This window comes from Alexandromys fortis, unplaced genomic scaffold, assembly GCF_014885135.2.
Source record: "Alexandromys fortis isolate MF-2015 unplaced genomic scaffold, M_Fortis_MF-2015_v1.1 scaffold_0, whole genome shotgun sequence".
In the NCBI taxonomy this organism is placed as follows: Eukaryota; Metazoa; Chordata; class Mammalia; order Rodentia; family Cricetidae; genus Alexandromys; species Alexandromys fortis.
Genome location: NW_026067949.1, coordinates 16,887,413 through 16,909,033, shown reverse-complemented (window position 1 = coordinate 16,909,033; position 21,621 = coordinate 16,887,413). Strand labels below are relative to the sequence as shown.

The following is a 21,621-nucleotide window of genomic DNA, read 5'->3' as shown; positions in this document are numbered from 1 at the left end:
AGAATGGAGCTGAATAAATCAAAACAAGCAAAAAAGAATAACCAAACAGCCTTTTGAAGAAAGCACATTGTTACAAAGGGATGCATATAACACATTCAAAACCATCATTTATCTGCCTTTGTATGTAAGAAAGAGTGGTGTTCGCAGGGTCATGCACTCTCTCTATTGCAGGCTCCCTTTCAAAATTTTTCTCAGTAGCCTTAATAAGCACTTTGCTGATGAGAAGGGTGCACGTGATTATACATGGGATTAAGAGGAGCAGAAAGGCCACTAACATTGTCTTGTAATTTCTATTATTTTTCTAGAAAAAATGGTGAGCAGCATTCAGCCGATATGGATTTTAAATGTAGATGGGCAATACTAGGATCACATCAATAGATGATTTTTTTTTTTAACCAAACAGAGAATCTCATCATTTTCATAGTGTGGAGAAGCTACAAGTTTTTCTTTCTAGCTACATCCAGTATAATTGTTAGTCAAGATCATTAATATCTTAAAAAGATGGTAGCATTATGTGATACTGATGTCTTTTCATTCATTCATTCAACTGAATTAATGTCTGATGGTTTAGGCCCAAAAAAGTAGTCATGAGCTAAGAGGACAAGTAGCTTGCACTCATGGCCCTTTACTTCAATTAAAATATAACTAAGTCATTTCCCCCCTTTCTATCCAGCACTGTTTCACTTAAACTGATGGCCCTTTTAAATCTAATTGTCATGTGTGTGTGTTGTGCCTGAATAAATATATAAATATATATGAATACAACCTGCTGAGTCTGCTTAGTGTTGCTTTTATGCATATTCTTATATTATATCACTTATATTTTGAAAAGTAGCATGTGTGCATGATAAATAGGACGAAACTCTCAATGAACACATAAACAAAAAGTCACTTGAATGATTTCAAGTAAAAGTGGTCATATGGTTGAGTGTGGCCATGCTGTGGGGGTTACAGAATGGAGATAATTTAAAACAATTAGATTAGATTGGGGATACAATAAATAAATAAATAAATCCAAAAGACAAAATAGCTATTCGAGCCTCAGCGAGTAAAGGTGAATGTAAATGGCCTTGTGGATTCAACTCAATGTGTCTTAAGAATATGTAGAGATGTAGTTGGTTAGAAGGTGGGAGGTACTTGAAATATTCATAAATCAAGACAAAGAAATTGAGAAGATCATATACTAAAATTAACATTTATGCTGAAAAGTTACAAATATTGTGAATTAAAGTGAAATAACCTTATAGTTGTTATATGTTGCATGTAAGTACAGCGCAGTAAAATAACCCCTGCAGATAATTATATATCATAGATTAACATTTAATTTTGATATGAGTGGAGGTTGGCAGAGGTCACAGAAGTGAGTATTGTATTTTGTGAGTCATATGCACTTCTTTTGTATTAACAGCAACAGTGGGCTTGTGAACAGCCACAGGTTTCTGTTATCTGACAACTGACATGCATGTGACTTCCAAGGGGCCAGTATCTGTCCAATTTTTCTGTTCTCCTTAACGTCAAGGCTCAAATTCAATGAGGTAACTGTGGAAAGTTATTTGGGTTAGTAATATATTGAAGAGATTCTTCAGTTTTATTGTACATTATTCATTTTTTTAATGTTCTCGAGATTGAATTCAGGAATATAATGATAGCCCCGCAAGTGCTTGACAACTGAGCAGGTCTCCCAGGCCTTGCATTCTTAATGACTGACATCATATAAAGTTTCTGCTATTCAATATAGCAGGATAATTTAAGAGGTATTAGATAACCGTGTACTAACTAGAGTACAACCTTTTTATCTGTCCATGTATGCTATAAATCAATGCCGGAGAACTGGTGCTAAAGTTAGAACATGATCTCTTCTTTAAGTGGAAGGATAAGATCTCTCCACTAAAACATTTTCAGAAGTGTAATGTCATGGCATAAACCCTAATCTCCCCAGCACAGCACTCCAGGGCTTCCACAAACCATGACCCTCTGTATTCACTAGCGCTTACAAATATTTATCTCACTTGCTTTATTATTCATCACAGTCTGTCCACACACTCTCACATTTACAGAGCCAGACCAAATGTCAGCTTCTCTGTTAACTTTTTTTTCGAGTAGGAAAACTTCTCCAGAGTAGAAATAGTCACCATGTATATTTTCCTCTGTAGGTGTAACTGTCTTTAAGCACCAAATGAACTTCTTGTCCTTTGCTTCTATGCTCCAATTAACAATGATCCTCTATTGGATGGGTGTTTATCGTTCATTTTTTTCCTCTGAATCTATTGATAGTGGTATTTATTCATTGAGCAATTTCCAACACAGGAGGGACTCAGTGCACAGACTGAATAACTGATTAGATAGTAGCTATCACTTCTAACATCCTTATAATGGTTGTCTTGCCTCAATGTCACCTGTGGAATACAACTGAGATGTAACCACTGCTTAAAATAATTCTGGCATCAGTGTTCTTGCACATGCTGTTGCCAGCTTTATGCTGACCCTTCCTCCAAACCCATCTCTTCTTACTGAAGTATGTACTGGCTCCTCACTACACAGCAGCACTCCATATATAGTATTTCAGCATCAATGCTTCTCTCTTTCTGTATAATACCTGAGTATATTAGTAATATATTGAAGAGATTCTTCAGTTTTATTGTACGTTATTCATTTTTTTAATGTTCTCGAGATTGAATTCAGGAATATAATGATAGCCCCGCCAAGTGCTTGACAACTGAGCAGGTCTCCCTCATTATTTATTATAAATAATAAAGGGTAATTATTTATATGTGTGTGTTTATGAGTCTGTGAAATGACAGGTTTGTTAAACATAACAATATTTGGTTTTCTTTGTATCAGTGACTCTCCTATAGATCTGTACATGGGTGCATATCTCAGGGCTTTTTACCTGCAATGCTATGACATTTAATTATCAGTTGCCTCCTGTTGTCATTTTTATTTATTTTAATTGATTTTTATTGAGCTCTACATCTATCTCTGCTCCCTTCCCTGCCTCTTCCCTCCCCCCTTCAAACCTTCCTAAGGTCCCCATGCTCCCAATTTACTCAGGAGATTTGTTGTTATTTTTAAAACTAAATTTCATATATTATTTCTATTATATGTTAAGTCTCAGAAAAGCCCTTCATTGAATTGGAACATTTTATTCACCAAAACAATGCTTTTGGGTTTTGTATTAGTTGTTTTATTTTGTTTCCTAGATGTGTGCTATATACATCCATGTGGGGGTGTTTGATTACTCTAATATTGTTTCCAAAGAAAAACTGACTGTGTGTTACACTTCTAAACTTAGAAAAACAAATATAGTAAAAGTGAGTCATAGTTCTGACACTGGTTTAGGAGCAAAAAAATAGTTATTTAAATAAGCTAATCTAAAGGTAATAACATCTAAATAAAGTGTTAGCATTCTCTAGAATACCCTCAACAAGCAAACATCCTATTACTGGTATTTACTATTAATTATGGAACCTTTTTGACATTAAAGGAGATCTTTCTAAATGCTTCATTTCCGCAATTTTTTTTAAATGAACAATAGGGAAAAATCTGAGAGTGAAATGTGAAAAGTTTATGCCAAGGAGGATGATGGGAACATATTATAACAAAAGTTTGAGCAACTACTCTTTGCATGAACTAAGGTGGGTGGGAGAGATACAATGGATTGAGCTCTCTTTGCAAACCTACCCCATTTTTTATATCAGTAATGAATTGATTTGTCAAACCTCAAGAGCAAAGAGACTAGAACTACAATTTGCCTGCACTTACCAAAACCATCATCTTTCCTCTGCAGATCCAAACTATGATTAGGATAGGATGCTCTTGTCAAAAACATATTATTCAGCTCAGAAAATGCTAACCCATGAAACACACCATCACCTTTCCTTTCACATTGTCTTGCTTCCAATATAAAAGTAATTTTCTTGCATAGGAATAAAAATAAATAAGCTTGTTTGTAAATAATCACACATACATGGTAAGCATGAGCAGATGACTAAAACAGAGACCTACAGAGAGGACTGGGTTTGGGTTTTGGAGAGAATAAAAGCGTTACAGTAAATTAATACTATGTGTTTTCTCTCCACAAGAGACACTTTTAAAAAAGAATCTATTAAATACTATGTTACCTATGAATGAGCTTTGAATTACCTTTGCTTCTGTCAAACCCCATTTATCAACCTGACAGTGTTAGTCCCTAAAAGCAAATAATGGCAAGACAGGGCCCTGCACTCTTGCCTTGGAAGAATAAAGTTTCTCCCCACAAGTAAAAGACATCTGGAGACAGCTGCAATATTTTACGTCTCAGCCAAACAGGGCTAGAAGCCTTTCTTTGGAGTGCCCTGTACAAACCATGCCTGATATAATTCTGAATGTTCCTGTACTCAAACACTCCACTGACAAGTACAAATAATAGCAAATATTTGTCCATCTTCATAATTCAGAATTATAATAAAATGGCCCAGAGAGAAAACAATCCTTGTTGTATTTTCTACAAACTAATTTTAACTACACAATATTTTGGTATTTTATGTATGTTCTTACAGTAGTTATATAGAAAAATAAAGATGAAAAGTAGTCAACATTTTTAGAGGGAATAGTTTCTATAAGCTACATTGATTTAAAAAAATCCTGGTTAAAATAAGCAAGTTGAGTTTAATAGGGTGGTCATTTTGTTAATATAACCTATCTATTTACAGAAAGGTTTGCTTGAGCAAAGGACTACATAGAAACATTAAACATCTAGACACAAATATCTGTGTTTGATTAGCTACCGTCCTTGAGAAGATTTCTATGTAACTGGTAGCTGTAGAAACGCCTTCCTGCTAATGGAGTGGAACATACTAGAAAGAATTCTATTAAACAAAAAGTCAGTCTTATTATTGAATTTCACTGGATCAATGGTGCTAAAAAACATCAGCCAGCCAGTTTGAAAGGTATTCATTGTCAGATGTCCATTTAAACAACTGTGGCAATTTTGTCTAATTAAAATAACTCTCCAAAATCACACTGTGAGATGAGTATATTAGTCACTCAAATCCTAAACAGTTGAGAATATTCAGGGTTGAAAGTGATGGTGGATTTAAGGAACTTATTATCATACATGCATCTCTCTCTCTCTCTCTCTCTCTCTCTCTCTCTCTCTCTCTCTCTCTCTTTGTTTAGAAGTAGGTTTGCATCAGTGCAGCCTTCAGGAGAATGGAAGATTCACTCTTTTTTTTTTTTAATTTATTTATTTATTTATTTATTAAAGATTTCTGTCTCTTCCCCACCGCCGCCTCCCCTTTCCCTCCCCCTCCCCCTATCAAGTCCCTCTCCCTCGTCAGCCCAAAAAGCAATCAGGGTTCTCTGCCCTGTGGGAAGTCCAAGGACCACCCACCTCCATCCAGGTCTAGTAAGGTGAGCATCCACGAAACTGCCTAGGCTCCCACGAAACCAATAGGTCCAGTAGAATCAAAAACCCTTTGCCATTGTTCTTGAGGTCTCAGTAGTCCTCCTTGTCCGCTATGTTCAGCGAGACCAGGTTTGACCCAGGCTTTTTCAGACCCAGGCCAGCTGGCCTTGGTGAGTTCCCGATAGAACATCCCCTTGTCTCAGTGTATGGGTGCACTCCTCCCGGTCCTAAGTTCCTTGCTTGAGCACAAGATTCACTCTTGTTAGAATCTACTTTCCATTTTGATGCTTGGTGTGACTGTATCTGTCATTCATGTTCAGTGTGAATACAAAAGCTCTTATCTTCTTCTCAGCCCAAAAGTGCAAACAAAATGTTGGTCCTGTGATAAATTTTACACAATATTTCAGTTATGAAGAAGATCAAATCATAAATTCAGTTTGTAACCTATATGCTCAAAGAGAAAACAAATAAAATAATTCTATATTAATTTATATATTTGTAACTTACTATTTATATTAGAAAAATACTTCATGTTTAATGTATTGAAAAACAACACTGAAAGTAGCTCTTGCTGAATATTGAAAAGTTAAGTTCAATACAACCATGACAAAAATAAGGGGAAAGAAGCTTGCAAAGTAAATACAGGCTAATAAGAAAAAAAATCTTCATGTCTCACTCACAGAAAGACTTCAACATCATCCAAATCTTGCAAATACTTTTTTTTTTTACCATTGCTCTACAAACATTGAGCTAAAAATGAACATTTTCATAGTGTCATTTAAGATCTTGTGATAACATCTTAAATGCATTATAATGTCATTTTTGCTCTTTAAACATTTTCTCATGATATGTAAAGGCCTGCATTTTTCTTCTCTTCCTCCATTTTCTGCTAATTTCTTACAAAGAAACATGGTATGTAAGGAGGCCCATTCTACTTGCATATGTCAGGATAGTGTACACTGGGGTAGATCACACTAATGCAAGTTTCTTTGTAAATTGGTGTGTTTCAAATCTGGAAAAGCTTTGTATGCTAAATTGGCATGGAAGCATTTTATGACGGCAGTCAACTCCCTTTTTAAAAACCATTGTTTATTCCTAAAAAATAAAGACACCAAGAAGAAAACCATAGCACTTATGATTTATTTATATTGGCTACCAGGTTAGCATTTAGCTCAAGCACAACAGCTATGAAAATATATGAGTGTACCTCCATAGGCATACATGTGTGTAGTAAGAAGTTGTGGGGATCTCACAAGATCATCCTTCTTGTCATCCAACATTTCTACGATAGTTGAGAGAGTGTCCAGAATCATATTTTAAAGCAAATGTTACACTGAATTATAGGCCTTAAGTCTGTTCTGGAAATAGACACATGGCCAGTGTAATTATGGCTTACATGAGTCATGGAGGCGGCTCGAGGCTCTGTACATCCTATTTATACTCTCGCCCTGGAGCAATATTCAGAAGCAAAGGAAACAGTGACAAAGAGCAATGTCAGGTGGAGTTCACTGGATACAGGCTCCTTTCTAACGCAAATGGGGACGGACTAGGGAGAACTTCTGCCAACCTGGAAGTTCTTCATGATTATAAGAGGATGTGCAAGGTGGGCTCCACTTCTTTAATAATGTCGCCTTTCTGGAGAATTAAAGAGAATTGAATTCTACTGTACATTTTAGTCAGGAAATTTAAAGCAGAATAATATACATCACAAGAAAAATGTCTGATGATTGAATTCTTTGAATTCTTTGTGCTAGAATATGTTTTGGATATAATAATATGTGTGTATAATATATGCATATTATACATACTATACATACTCATATATACTATCACACAGATAGATAGATAATAAAAATCCCAAATTTAATTCCTAAACATTCTCGTTGCCTTCAGTTAGCAAGTCTTGCCATGCAGGAATGTTTGTAGAATCTTAATTTATTGGTTGTATGTAATTTATTTTTCTGTTTTTCTTCTTTTTTGTATCACACATTTTCTTTTTAGAATAATCTTAGGTTCTCACAAAAATTTGTGAGGAAGGTATAGATATACAAAAAAATGTTCCATGATCCTAGCATAAGAAATCTATCCTTAATTATCTTATTTTTCTGAATTAATTAACATCAGAAAGAAAAAGATCAAAATGAGTTCCCCACTTTTAAAAGAGAAAAGAAACTTGTTTTCCTATAAGACAGAACTATAGCATTTGTAGTGTTTGTTTTTTTCCTCTGTAGTTCCTCTATAAATAAGTGAGTGAGAACTTTATTAAACTATCAGCTGTCACAGACAATGGACATAAACTAAACTCCATAAAAGAATTGTGTTTTATCTGAACAGGATCATGGTATAAATATCCTAGATTGGTCTTTAACTCAATCCTCCTGCCTCTTTGTCATGCATTCCGAGGTTGCAGGAAAGCACAGGGATTGAATTCATATCCTAGGGAGTCAATATTAACTAAAATGGAAGAGCTTTTGGATTTAGTGCATTCTTGAAGTAAAATATATTCATCCTTTTAGACTTGGATGCATTTTGTCACTTCCTTTTTTTTTTTTCTTTTTGTAATCCATCTTTAACAATGAAAATACCCTTTGGTTGCCAATCTTCTATTTGATCCAGACTCCATTTGTCGACATTCCCCAAGGATACTATTTGAATGTTAATTTCTTTTTGTTTTTTGTTAAAGAAAAGGACTCACAAAACTGAAAAAAATATGAGCTAAGATATTGATATTATGGAAGCCTTACATACTCTTGGCTCCTTACTCATTCTTTCTTAATGTTTATATTCTTTCCTTGTGCCTTGATAAGGTTTCATTTTCACTTCAAATGTCCTTCCAGCTAATGTTTACTGACAATCTGCTCAGTAGTGCTAACCATGCAGTAGTCCCTAATACCACCTGATATCATATTATTACAAGAAGTAATATCATATACACCAGTCAGGCAGAGTATATGTGTGTGTGTGTGTGTGTGTGTGTGTGTGTGTGTGTGTGTAAGTTTAATTATTTCAGAATAAGTGCATACTTGAGAAGGGTTGGGGAAAGAAAAAAAAAAGAAGAAATGATGTAATCCTACTTTAATTTCAAAGAATATTTTTTTGAAATCTAAAGGTTTACATTTTGCTTTCGAAGACCAGAAAACAGCTAAAACATGCAAAGACTTCTGAATTCCAGAAAGACATGTTTCCTCTTAGTGGCGTCATTTCTATTACTTAGACTGAGAATCATAGGCACTCTGAACTGAAATCAACCTTAAAGATTTTTAGGAACCGAATCTCCTAAACTTTGATTTACATCTAATCAATGGAGTTGGGACAAGTGGTAAAAATGGTAAGGAGAACAGTGGCCTAAATTCACAGAATTTTGGGTAGGTTTGCCTTAAGCTATTTTTTTTTATTTTATTTAAACATCATTTCTTCATTTATTTTACATACCAATCATTTTCTCCTTCTTCCTCGCCTCCTTTACCCTCCCTTTTCCCATCTACCCCTTCCATATCCACTCCTCATTCATCTCCAGTCAGAGAGGGACAAGCCTCCCATGTGCTTGCCCAAGTATAGCTCATAAAGTCAGGTAGGACTGAGTTCATCCTCTTCCCTCCAGGCAGGGTCAGGCAATAGAGCATGGGGAACAGGTTACCAAGAGCCAGCTAAGCACCAGGGCGAGGTCTTGCTCTCACTGTTGGAAGCCTTACTAAGAGACCAAGCCACTCATGCGGTGGGTCCAGTTGGTCCCATGCAGGCTCTCTGTCTATTGGTCCAGTGCCCATGAGCTCCTATAGTGCAAACTTGTAGAGCCGCTTTGGAAATCCATATGGCAGTTTCTTAGAAAATTAAGAATCAGTCTATGTCAAGACCCAGCTATTCCAATTTTAGGCATACTCTCAAAGGATGCACAATCATATCACAAGGATGCTTGCTCAACTATGTTTATAGCAGCAATATTGTAAAAGACAGAACCAGGAAACAAAGTATTTTTATTTTAATGTTCCCTAGATATATTTGATGTAGAGTATATTTGTGGAACATGGGTCTCCATTAAGTATCTTTGGTATGAGAAAATTCAGACCTGTATTCATGACCATACTATGCATTCTACTTTTCTTATTCATTCTCATTACTGCTTCTTTCTATATTTATGTACAGTTCCTGGGGATTGTATAATCTTGATTTTAAGAATATCATAGTGCCTTTATATGTTAGTTTTAGTAGTCTGTATAAAATTAATGGAATTAAGGAAAAAACTAAAAAATGTGTGGAATTTCATTCTGTGTCTCTGTCTCTACCCCGCCCCTCTGAGGTCATTATTCTTTCCAGGGCCTTGCTGCACACATTACCCGTGGTTATGCATGAGCTCTACCATTGACCTACCAAGCTACACCACCAGTCACAGGTCAAACTTATTTTGTTTGTTGTTGTTGCTGTTGCTTCAGGAAATAGAGGCGGATATTGAACCGTTCTGGGATATACCATGAATACAGCAAAGAGTATTGCTCTTTTAAGCAATTAAAAGAGCAATTAAGCAATTAAGAGTATTGCGCAATTAAGTATTGTGCTATTGGCTTAACTAGAACATTCTAAGCCCATTTAAAGTCAAGTTTCATGTCAAAGTACCTTGAAGAAGCCACCATTATGAATAGAACAAGCTAACAAAGCCCATTAAAACGTGTCTGAGATACTGTTATTGTTGAGAATGTGACTCTGGTACGTGACAATGGCTGATATTAACACCTGAACTAATTTTCCCACTTGAAATCTCACTTTGACTATAATCCTTTATTAAACAAGAGCACAAAGATGATAAGGTTATGTTTTTTTTTCTGAATGACTCAGTATTTATGTGGAAACATATTCCGTCCTCTTTTGAAAAAATAAAGAATCTGCAAGTGGCTAAGGGGAACATTCATCTATGCATCAACAGCATTTCATTATAAAATAAATACCACAGTAGATTACATTTATGCTCCAATCTTGGAGCCTTCATTTCACAGAGAGAGTTTCTTTCTATTTATTTGCATGTGCTGCTTCAAATTACAGAAGAAAAAAGAAGAACCATGCCTTTGATGGCCCAGTCAGTACCACACATGTCAAGTGGCTGCTGAGCAGAACTTGTTATCAGCCATCTATTGAATAGTATGGTTCATGGGCGATAGGTTAGTCAATGGTTAGTGCAGGGTTTCTCTGATAACAAAAGCAGCAATATTCACCTTCAATTATGACACTCGAAGTTTCTTAAGAAAAAGAAATGTGACATGAAAATAGATCAAAAACTTAATTGGTCTGTACATGTTCCCTTCAGTTTTACTTTTGTTGTTGACAAAATGTAATTTTTAACAAAAATACTGTATTGCATGTTTAAAACTTTCTTGACATTTTAATAAAATGACCTGCTTTCAAGTAGACTTCAGAGACAGAATAGATGTTCAAACTAGAAAATAAAGCTTACCGATTCTATCTCAATCTATTTTTTTCTGATTTTTAAGGTAAAAAGCTTAATTCACAAAAGATAACATAAATTGCTGTAGTCACATTTGTAGATTTAAGAGTCTTAGTTTATTCTGAGACATTTGCTAATCACTTGTTCATGTATGTATGTACACAATTTCTATCTAATGCCTCTTAATTTTTAAGTTCTTATCTATATACTTCACTCTACAGTTTCTCTTCCATGGCTGGTCACATACCTTATAATTGCAGAAGCATTAATTTTACCTTGAATGTGATCTCTTAGCAACAGGTAAGTGAAGGAAAAGAAAGTTGAAAATTGCCACCCTGACTCCAAACTGCAAAGTGAAGACAATTTTCACTAAATTCCATTTAATTTGAAATCTCTTTTCTGCCTCTCAGACAGCCTTACCACTAAGCACTGCTATTAGGGTGGCACTCGCTCCTCTGAACTGAAGGATTGCCTCTTGGATGTTAGGACGACTCACAACTAAGCACGCAACACTGAAACTGCCACACTCATACCTATTGCCGAGATGAAGGAAAAAGCACAAAAGCATGCGACATTTCTGATGCTCTTGCATCCCTTGACACTGAAAAAAAAAATCACAGCAAGTTTATACTGCATGCCATAGGGGTGTCTCAGCTCCCCCCGCCAAAGCACCAATGTGGTGCTAGCGAACATGGCCACGTTTCTTCTCAACAAACTTCTAAATTAAGCATCTTTAACTGACATATGGACAATCAAAGTCAATTTGACCTTTACAATCCAAAATAATATTAATTAATCAGAGTTTTCTTTGTTCACAATAGACCAGGGGAGAGAAGCTATGAAAGGCAAAGTGAGCAGAAGTTGTGATTTTGCAACGGAATAAAATCTAAGCCTGGGTGACTGTATTGAGTATGGTGACATTCCGCCCTCCAGTGTGGAATGCAGTTGTCTAGCTAAATTCTAAAAATAAATTATTCTTTGCTTTGAAAGTCAGAACTGCCAAATAGCAGTTGTTTTTAAAACCACCTGACTGAGAATCAGTTTCTTAACTGAGGTTTAAGAAAAAGAAAACAATTCACATTCCATGTGGAGGGAAGAAAAATACTGGTAATTACTATTTCCTTGTACAAAGTCCTTTGCTGATACACAAGATACTGGGCTTTAGATACAGTGATACCTTGTCATACTGCAATTCTTAAAAACAATCTTCTGAATGATTTTGAGGCCTCTATTCCTTAAAAGTTAAAAAGATAAGGGGAATACTGGTTAGGATTTGAAGCAGAAGTTATGGTGCAGTAACTCCTAAGAGCGATTAGCATCTCAGGGCTACAGAAAGAGCCCAGGGTTAAGAACACTTGCTGCATTTGCAAAAGTCCAGGGTTCTGTTCCCAGCATTATGTGGTGGCTCCCAGTAGTCTGGACCTCCAGTTCCAAAGGATAGGGTGTCCTTTTCTGTCCTCTGGTACACTAATCATAAACTTTGTGTACACATGTTCACATAGACATTTATACATACACATAAAATAATCAATGAATCATTTAAAATAAAAGAGAATGTTCTAAAACCCCCTCAATAACTTAACAAAGATTTGAAAGGAAGGTCAACTATTTATTTTCCTTGAGATGAGAGCAATCTGCATAGGATAAACTTATTTCTTTTAACCTAAGTTTTCTTTCTTTTTTTTAAGATTATAATTACATCAATTGTCCCTTTTATTTTGTCCCTCAAAACCCTTTTTTTTTTCAAAATTTCATGGCATCTGTTTTCATTAATTCTTATTATTTGTGTGTGTTTGTGTGTGTGTGTGTGTGTGTGTACATATTCCTATATACAACCTGCCCAGACTTTTTAATGTTACTCCAAGTATCATTTCAGGACTGAACATTTGGTATTGGGTAACAAACTGGTGCGTATTTTCCTGGGGATGACTGTTTCCCACATTCTCAAAATTCCTTAATTGCCTGTAATTCTTGTTTTGTTTCTTGTTTTTGCTTTTTTTCCCCCCAGATAGAGTTTCTCTGTAACTTTGGATCCTGTCCTGGAGCTAGCTCTCGTAGACCAGGCTGTCCTCAAACTCACAGAGATACACCTACCTCTGAACCCCTAGTGCTGGGATTAAAGGCGTGTGCCACCATTGCCTGACTCACCTGAAATTATTTATTGAGGCCTGATGGGCTATCCCCTGTCAACTTTGCCATATCTACTATTTTCTGTTTATTTTTATTTAGATTTCAGAGTTTTGTAATTTTTTTTTTATTCTTCTACATCCCGACTACAGTTTCCCCATCTCTTCCTCCCAAGCCTCTTCCATTTGCATGCCCTCTCCCTTAGATCCACCTCCCCTCAGAAAAGAACAGTCCTCTTAGGACATCAACCAAATGTAGTATGATATGCTACAATAAGCCAGATATCTACCATCATTTTAAGGCTGGACAAGGTGACTCCGTAGGAGGAAAAGAGTCCCACAAGCTGGCGAAACAGTCGGGGACAATCCCCACTCTCACTGTTAGGAAACCCACAGAACATCAGGCTACTCAGGCGCAATATATTATAAGAAGACCTAGGTCAGACACCCCTAAAGGCTTCCTGATATCACTCTACGAGCTCTCATGAGTCCATGTCAATTGGTTCTGTGGGATGCATTCTCATAGTGTCCCTGAGCCCTCTTGTTCCTCAGATCCTTCCTCCTCCTCCTCTGAAGGATTCCCTAAGCTCGAACTAATGTTTGTTTATGAGACTCTGCATCTGTTCCCATCAGTTGCTGGAAGCATTCTCTCTGGTCTAGGGATTCTTATTTTTCCTGTATATTCAAGAGTAAACAGTCATGTTGTAAGACTTAAAGACTGTAGCTTCTGACATTCCTAGGAGAGAAAGTCTCACAAAAGTATCCTGATCCTCTACTTTTTTCAATATTTCAGCCACCTTTTCTAGACACAATATTCTCCGAATCTTAGGCGAGGGAGTGCTTTGTAGTTGTATCCACTGAGACAAATTCTACAACTCTAAATTTTGGTTGTCATTCTGTAGTGGTCTTTGCCGAAAGATAAATTTCTTTTATGAGGCGTGATGGCTACTTTTACAAATGCTTTTGAACAGAATACATGAATGGGGGGAAGTTATGAATGGTAATAATTTGTGCCTAGAAATATCTAGACTTTACACTAGAATAGAGTGCAGTTGATCAGGTCTTTTCATTTGAAAATGTATTACTTTTAAATCTTCTCAGATATCCATTAAGAATTGATTAGGCAGACACATGTCAATACATGTCACATGCATGTAATCTATCAGTCTATTTAATATTGCTTTGACAAAAGATCCGAGACCAAACAGCTATGAGAAATGAAGATATATTTAACCCACATTGGAGAGTTTTAAATTACAGACACCATAGTATTGACCTCTAGAAAGGACTCTCTGATAGTACCCCCATGTCGGAGAAGCATGAAAGGAAGAAAGCACAGTAGAAATAGAAAGGCAAGAACATAGATGCCTCTTATAAGAACTGATTACACAACTCGATGTCCTCTTAAATCCCACCACTTATAAGTCTACCACCTCTGCTGTGCCCCATTAAAGTCCATTCTTTCAGCCTATGAATATTTTGTGGAAAAACCATATCCCACCTAACCACCCAAGGCAGATATGCATACATTCAACTTATCTCTGTAGATATACTGAATACAGCATGTTATATATACAATTTTATTGTAGCCTTGTTTCATGTTTAAACAATAAAACCTATTCATCTCATTAATATTATCAAAACAGCATAAGAGCAAAGTTTTCTTTTCTCTTAAATTTTGCTTAATGCCCCAAAGTTACCCTTTATAACATCGAAGAGCAGAGAAAGAGAGAGAGAGAGAGAGAGAGAGAGAGAGAGAGAGAGAGAGAGAGAGAGAGACAAAATTATGTTTTTGCTGAGTCCTATCACATTGTGACAAAGTGGCCCTGGAAACAATATGAGCAATGAGTATGAAGAGAAGATTGTGAATGTAGGAGGAAATTGTGCTTATTGATCATCATGTGTACTACCGTTCACAACACAGGCCTACATTTATAAAATCAGTTCTCAGTTTGACGCAGAGAGGCGGGTTTCTCTAGGACTCTGAGGGTTTGACTCTCATATACTTCTGATTATTAATTTCAGAGTTCCTGGACTGTTTCTGATGTACAAAAGATAAAAGGTAGGACAAAGTAAAGGAAATTAGATGTTTTAAATGAACAAGAAAACTATTATTCTTAGAAAAGTCTGGTACCAAGATATTACGATCTATATTAGTTCTTCTTTGTATTACTGGGTTCTTTCTGCATAATGGTGCCCAGTGCAGTGAAATTTGTCTTGTAAACATGAGATTTAGAAAGCAATATCCTTAGGTCATTCAGATACATCTGATTGTCCCAGGGTACACTGCATTTTTTTTTTTAAATGCTGGAAATTGTTCAGTTAGATCCGATGGTAATCATATTGTCAATGACTTCAGTTGTTTTTGATAACTTAACTTTTTAGAAGCCAAGTTTAGATACCATCTTTAATATAACACACAAGTGTGACACCCCAACTCCATGAGAATCTGAAATGATTTCTAAAGATTGTTTCCCCGGTTGTTAAACCACTGCGGAAGTCACCGTTCCTCTCCTTTATGTAGGGCTCTAGTTCCACTTATTTTCTGATGCATTATTAAGTGCAGTCATAAAGTGAACTGTTTCCTAGAGCAGAAGAGAAGCACAGAACTGTTGCTCAGGGTATAGCAAACTCAATAACCAAAGTCTCTGCATATATATGCATGACCAATTTCACCACGTTGACTCAATTGGTCAATCAATTCAGATTTAAGGAAAGGTCAGCTCAGTCAAACCAACAAACAATTCAAAGAAAATTAGCAAAATTTTCACTTTCAATCTGCATGGTTTAAATAGGATGGAAGATGAAATTATTCCAGAATAAAAGAAATGAAACTTTTACTGCAAGAAAATTGATCTCAAGATCAATGATTTTTAAGTGTATTCTGTAACAATGTCTTTACCTTGCCTTGAGTATTTTGCTACTACTAAGATCAGATGTAAACACTGGAGACAGCGTTTTTCAATGACAAAGTTCAGATAAATTGTGAAATGAATAAAAATAAAAATAATATTTTGTTCTGGTATTTGCAGTCCCAGAGGCAAATAAACAAAAACAAATAAATAAGAGAAGGAAACATACATTAATGGGGGGAATCTTACAGTGTTGAGAAAATATTACATCTAGGAGAAAATTAAAATAGTAATACTTGGATTTTTATATCATTGAATTTTCATCATGCCACTATTTCAATATTACATACACAGAGAGTTTTAAAACTGAAATTAATAAATAATACAAATGTTATTTCATGTACCACACATGTAATGAGTCAAGCCTAAAGTACTAATAACCTGGGCTTTTTTCCTGAAATAGACTTAAGTATAAGACCACTAGTATTCAAGGCTACCACAACTGGTACATAATAAAATTTTTAAACAAAACACTCTATATTGCAAAGCTTGTAGCCACAAAAGTTCTAGCATTTCATATTCAACCAAAAAGTCGAGAGAGATTTGTAGTGTGAGATACAAAAATGTGAGCTCAGAAGACGGCAGAGATTTCATGTCTCTTCTTATAATTGGCACAAGGAAAGTAAGATTCTTGTTTGCATAAGCCCCATTTCCTTAAGAAGAGGAAGACTTTGGCAAAATTCTTAGTAAAATTTAAGTAAAAGAGTATCTATCATGTGCTACTCAGAGTGTTGAAAGAAATAGCATTCAATAAATGAATAAAAATTATTGTTAATATTAATCTTGTAAGTAATCTAAATTAACAACTACATCAACATAACTGAGGAACTCTGAGAAAACAAAAAGAAGATTATGTAGTTATGAAAAGAAATTACAGACTAATTTTAAAATATCTTGATTGAATATTTGGGATCTTTGGAGACAGGACAAGAATTATTCTTGGGGACTATTTAAACCTAACAGTGACCATTAGCAAAGACTTAGTATGCAAACTGTGTTTTACAGTAAATCCAAAGATATGTATAACCTGTCTACTTGAAGCCAAAACTCTTAATAGGTATCATCTTGAATATTTAAACATTAAGAGGTATCAATCTTATCATCAAAAGATATGTCCATCCATGACTGAGACAAAAGACATTAGAGTCACAAAAATAGTAATTTGATAGTGTGTAGAAGAAAAGATAAACAAACTTAAAGTCGCAAGCAGCTGATTTTGTTGTACAAGATTTAAAGCATTTACAGAAATAGTGAGTAAAGAAAGTTAAAACCATTTCTTGGTCCAAAATGAGCACAAACGCTTCAGGTTTGGGGTCTGGAGCACTTGAATAAACCATGTGCTTCTGTGGGACCATAAAGGATGTCAGTATACTCATTCCAGCCTCCACTGCTCACTCATTTTGTGTGTCTTCTTGCTTTACTATTGTTTAATGTCTTCAACTTATATGGAATTACAGCTACTTGAGGGCAATTTATTTATATTTTTATTAGTTTCTTTGAATGGTCTCCCTATGAAGCCTCAACTGGCTTCAAGATAGACATTCTCCTGTCTTTGTCACAAGATTATTGTATTACTAGAATATTTAAACAAACATAGTTAGAGTGTGTGTGAGTATAAAAAGCTACATTTTATATAGTGAGAACAGCATTTCAATTATATTTAGAAATCTATAGAATATCTAATTTATAAAATAATCTTCATTCTAATTTCTTTTAGTTATAGGAATAATGAATTTAGTGAAGACACATTTCACTCAAGTAAGTATCTTGTAGGACATAAAATTATTGTTTATCTGACTCCTTAGTCCTAATGGCTTATGTTATACTCACAGCTCAATGCATATCCTAACCTTCAACTGGGAAGCTTCTAATTGGAATAGATGATGATGTACACAGAAACCCAAAACTGAATAAGGTACAGAGAATACGAGATTTCAGAATACTCAGTCTGGAAGGAAACATACATCTTGTTCCTCTCTACCACCTTCAACAGGCTGGGGACTAATTACAGAGGTGGGACAGAGAGAATGTAAGAGCCAGAGGTGATGAATGACTACAAGGAAGCAGTGTCTTCTGAATATGGCTCGCAGCTGCAGTATGAGTTCATCGCAGATGCGGCAGCTTGCTCAAGCCTGCACAAGCTCAGGTTGAAGGAAATCTCAGCACAGAGATGGCAGTTAGGCAAGAAATCTCACCCCAGGCCATGGAGCTATTGGCAGTTCTTAGCTGCTGGGAGAGTGAGAGACAAGTTTCTCTGAGAGCCTAGCCCCTGGTGAGTCTGCACACTACAATGGAAGATGACACATTCAAGAATACGTGGGAAGCACAAACTGATCTTTATGGATTTAAAAGCAAAAGGATGAACAGACAGACATTGAATAAGCAGAAAGGGGGAGTTGGATCTGGAACGAGTTGAGGGAAGGTATGAATTTTTTCAAAACAGGATGTATCAGCTTCTCAAATTACCAATTCAATTTTATTTATTTTAATGCCAGAATGATATAAAGCTAAAACACATAAGTTTCTAGCTGAAGATGGAAATTACAGTGTTTTGTTACACAAAATGGAGATATTCTGGAACTCAGTCTTTAGAAAACATTTAGTTAGCTTAGATTTAGTGTTTACTTAAATACAATGTGAATTTAAATCAATACAATTTAAGAAATCTTACTAGATGCAATGCTGCTGTCATGTCCTCAAAATGCATTAAAATGACTCTAAAATGATTTCACAAAATCATAATCATATAAGGCTTTTAAAAGACTTTTAGGAGAAGAAACAAGTTTTTGTTATTATTGTTTTAGGAACACATTATATAAAAAACTATGAAAATCACTGAGTGGTCAGTCCTGAAAACATATATACAATTAACAAAATATAGACTAAGCAGGTTATATTTAGGAATAATATGCTTATGCATATACATATATACATATAATAACAATTAATAAAAAATACTGTAAATTTGAGGGGCAGAAGGAAAGTGGTCATGGGAGGGTTGAAAGGAAGAAAGGGAGTCAGGGATGTTGTAATTTTATTATGACCTCTAGATTAAAAAAGAAGAAGCTATGAAGTCATAGAGAGGTTAATTGTTTAAAAGAAGCCATAAAACACTTCTTCTCAGAATGAAGAAAAGCTTCAATACTGCTTGCTGTTCCAAGTTAATTTAAAAAAAAATTAGTAACTATGACTCCAGAAACAGAAGCAAGAGCCCATAGACATAAAAAGAATCCTGAGGATGAATGATGCCAAGTCATGGCAAATGTTACACGTTTCTTAAAAGTAAATTCTAAGGGAGAAACTTGAAATATTTCCTAAGCATCAGTTTTCTGTGTATATTGGAAAAAGTTACTTCAATTTCCATTACAACTCATGCTGCTTGGGTTTATGCGTCTTTCCAGTGAAAATGGAACAATGGGTTTTAGATCTGCAGTCACTCGTATGTGGCGGTAAGAGTCAGCCTAAAAAGAGCTTTACAATTCTGTGCATCACTGCCTCCTTTGTTTCCTCTACTTGGCTCTGCTCACTGTATTGTTCTCCTCCCCAGTGACTGAATCTCCAACCCTCTACTCGAAGACTCCATCATTTTCTGAAGCACATTTGTCTATATGAGAGAGTATTTATTAAGTTTGCCACTAGAATGCCAACACAGTGCAAAAGGCTGCCAAGCAATTAACTTAGTCATTCAGTGGTTTCCAAAAATATTACCTATATTGTGAAGGTCCTTTACATTTTTAATTAAATCAGTTGTCAAATTATATTTATTATCCTCAGGAAGCTCATTAAAATAAAATAAAAACTGAGAAAAATCATCTTTGAATCTGAATGTCGTACACATATATCATATACTTTTTGCATAAATGTACTTTGCCGAAGTTATTGCTCTGTGAGTATTAGATTCATAAGATTTTAACAAAAAAATTTTAATGGACTGTCATATGTAAATGAAAGTTAAACAAACAAATTAATTTCTTCTCTGAGCTCTGAGAGGATCTGGTAAGTATGTCTCAGAACTTCACAATTCTGACTGTATTCTCTGAATTCAGCAAATGTTAAATAAAGCTGTCCCATGTAACTTGTTTCATGGAGAAAAAAATCACTACAAAACAGACACAAATCAAATTTAAAAGCATAATTCCTAAAAGTTTTTTTTTTTTTTTCAGTTTTTTTGAGACAGGGTTTCTGGCTATACAATGGTCCCGGCAATCCTGGAACTGACATTGTAGTCCAGGTTTGCCTCAAACACTGAAATTTACCTGCCTCTGCTTCCTGAGTACTGAGATTAAAAGTGTGTGGCACCACCATGCAGTTACCTTTTATAAATCAAAAGATCTGAGTTAATAACACGAAGGAAAACTAGGAAACCGCAGGAAAAACTTAAGAGGCAAAACCTAACAATAGCTTTAACCATTATGGAAATACCATGAGGTTTTCTTTAAAAAAATCCACCAATCACAATTCTGTGTATGTATTCCAAACACATGAAACTGGTGCATGGGCCAGATATCTATAGTACAAATTCCCAAAGCTTACACTAACAAAATATGATTTAACTCTGAATGTCTGTTAACAGATGAAGAGGTAGAGCAAGGCGGTAAATATACATAGTGGGATACTATCCAGTCTTAAAATTATTCTGTCTTTGGTGATTGGAACTGGATCTTGTACTAGCCAAAAGAAGCCAGCCACAAAGAGATAAACATCACCCATTCTTTCTTAGTTATGGAATTATAAATATTAGCACAGAGAAGCAGTATGAGATAGTGGATGCTAAAATCTGAGGTGGTTGTGGAGCCATGGACAATGTTGATAGCTAAAAGGTAAAAATCCTCAACTGGACAAAATGTTTGGTGTTCTTTTGTTATACCAGTAGTCTAAGTGTGTTGAATATAGGTTGTCAGGAATACAGAAAATTTCACTACTGCTAAGATGAATTTTCAATCATGTAATCACCAAAAGTTATATATTTAATGTGATATATCCAGTTAAATTTTTTCAATAATAAAAATTGAAAACTATATTATGCAATATGTCTTGTATTTCAAAAAGAAAATTTGATCACATTGTATTCCTTTGTTATTCTCCTGAAAATACTTTGAAATGTAGACCTACACGAGGGTTCGGATGACAAATATGGCATGTAGTCAGACACTGGCATCAACAGCAACTCATCCAATTCAACAAAGTTTGCAGTGTGTCAGGAACAAAGGTCTTTCTGCTATAACACTCATGCACACAGTTCGCCATGCAGTTTTGCTTGCTATGTATGGGTCCTCTCACTCCAGTCACTTGCTGTATTTTTACTTATTAATGAGCTACTTTTACTAAGGGGCATGGCTTCAGGTTAAACATTAGATTACTTGGTCTAAGACTATTTAAAGAAAAATCCATTTTTTCATTTTTTTTTAATTTGAGATTTTTGTCATGCCAAGACACAGCAGGACCTCATGAATGCTTTGCAAATGTCTTTGCAAATCAGAGCTTTGTCTATAATTTCTCTTATTTTTTTTTCACTACAAAGCAATCTCTAGATCAAATTCATGGCATTTGGGTAAATTTGTTTTTAATCTCCCACTTGCATTGTGTACTGCAAGTCTATAGAGGCTGTCAATGACTAATATTACTGAAATAAGTTGCTGCCTATCAGTAGCTCTATAATGTTTACTTATAAAGAAAATATCGCCACGTAAGCCTGAACATACTGAGGATCGGTGGCATTCTCTATCAGTTCAACAGTTTCAAGTATTGGTGCTGAGATCTTAG

At 35.3% G+C, this 21,621-nt stretch overlaps 1 protein-coding gene across 7 annotated transcripts in view; it reads right to left on the bottom strand.

Moving 5' to 3' along the window:
* Pcdh7 (protocadherin 7) overlaps positions 1 to 21,621 on the bottom strand; it is a 409,627-nt gene that overhangs the window by 63,883 nt on the left and 324,123 nt on the right. The window contains exon 3 of one of the 7 annotated variants that reach the window (XM_050149944.1): positions 5,312 to 5,765. The exons of the other annotated variants lie outside the window; for them this stretch is intronic. Within the exon in view, the coding sequence (XP_050005901.1) occupies positions 5,656 to 5,765 (110 nt within the window). The 3' untranslated portion in view covers positions 5,312 to 5,655. Of the gene's footprint in view, positions 1 to 5,311; positions 5,766 to 21,621 lie in introns of those variants that run through there. 7 annotated transcript variants of the gene reach the window in all.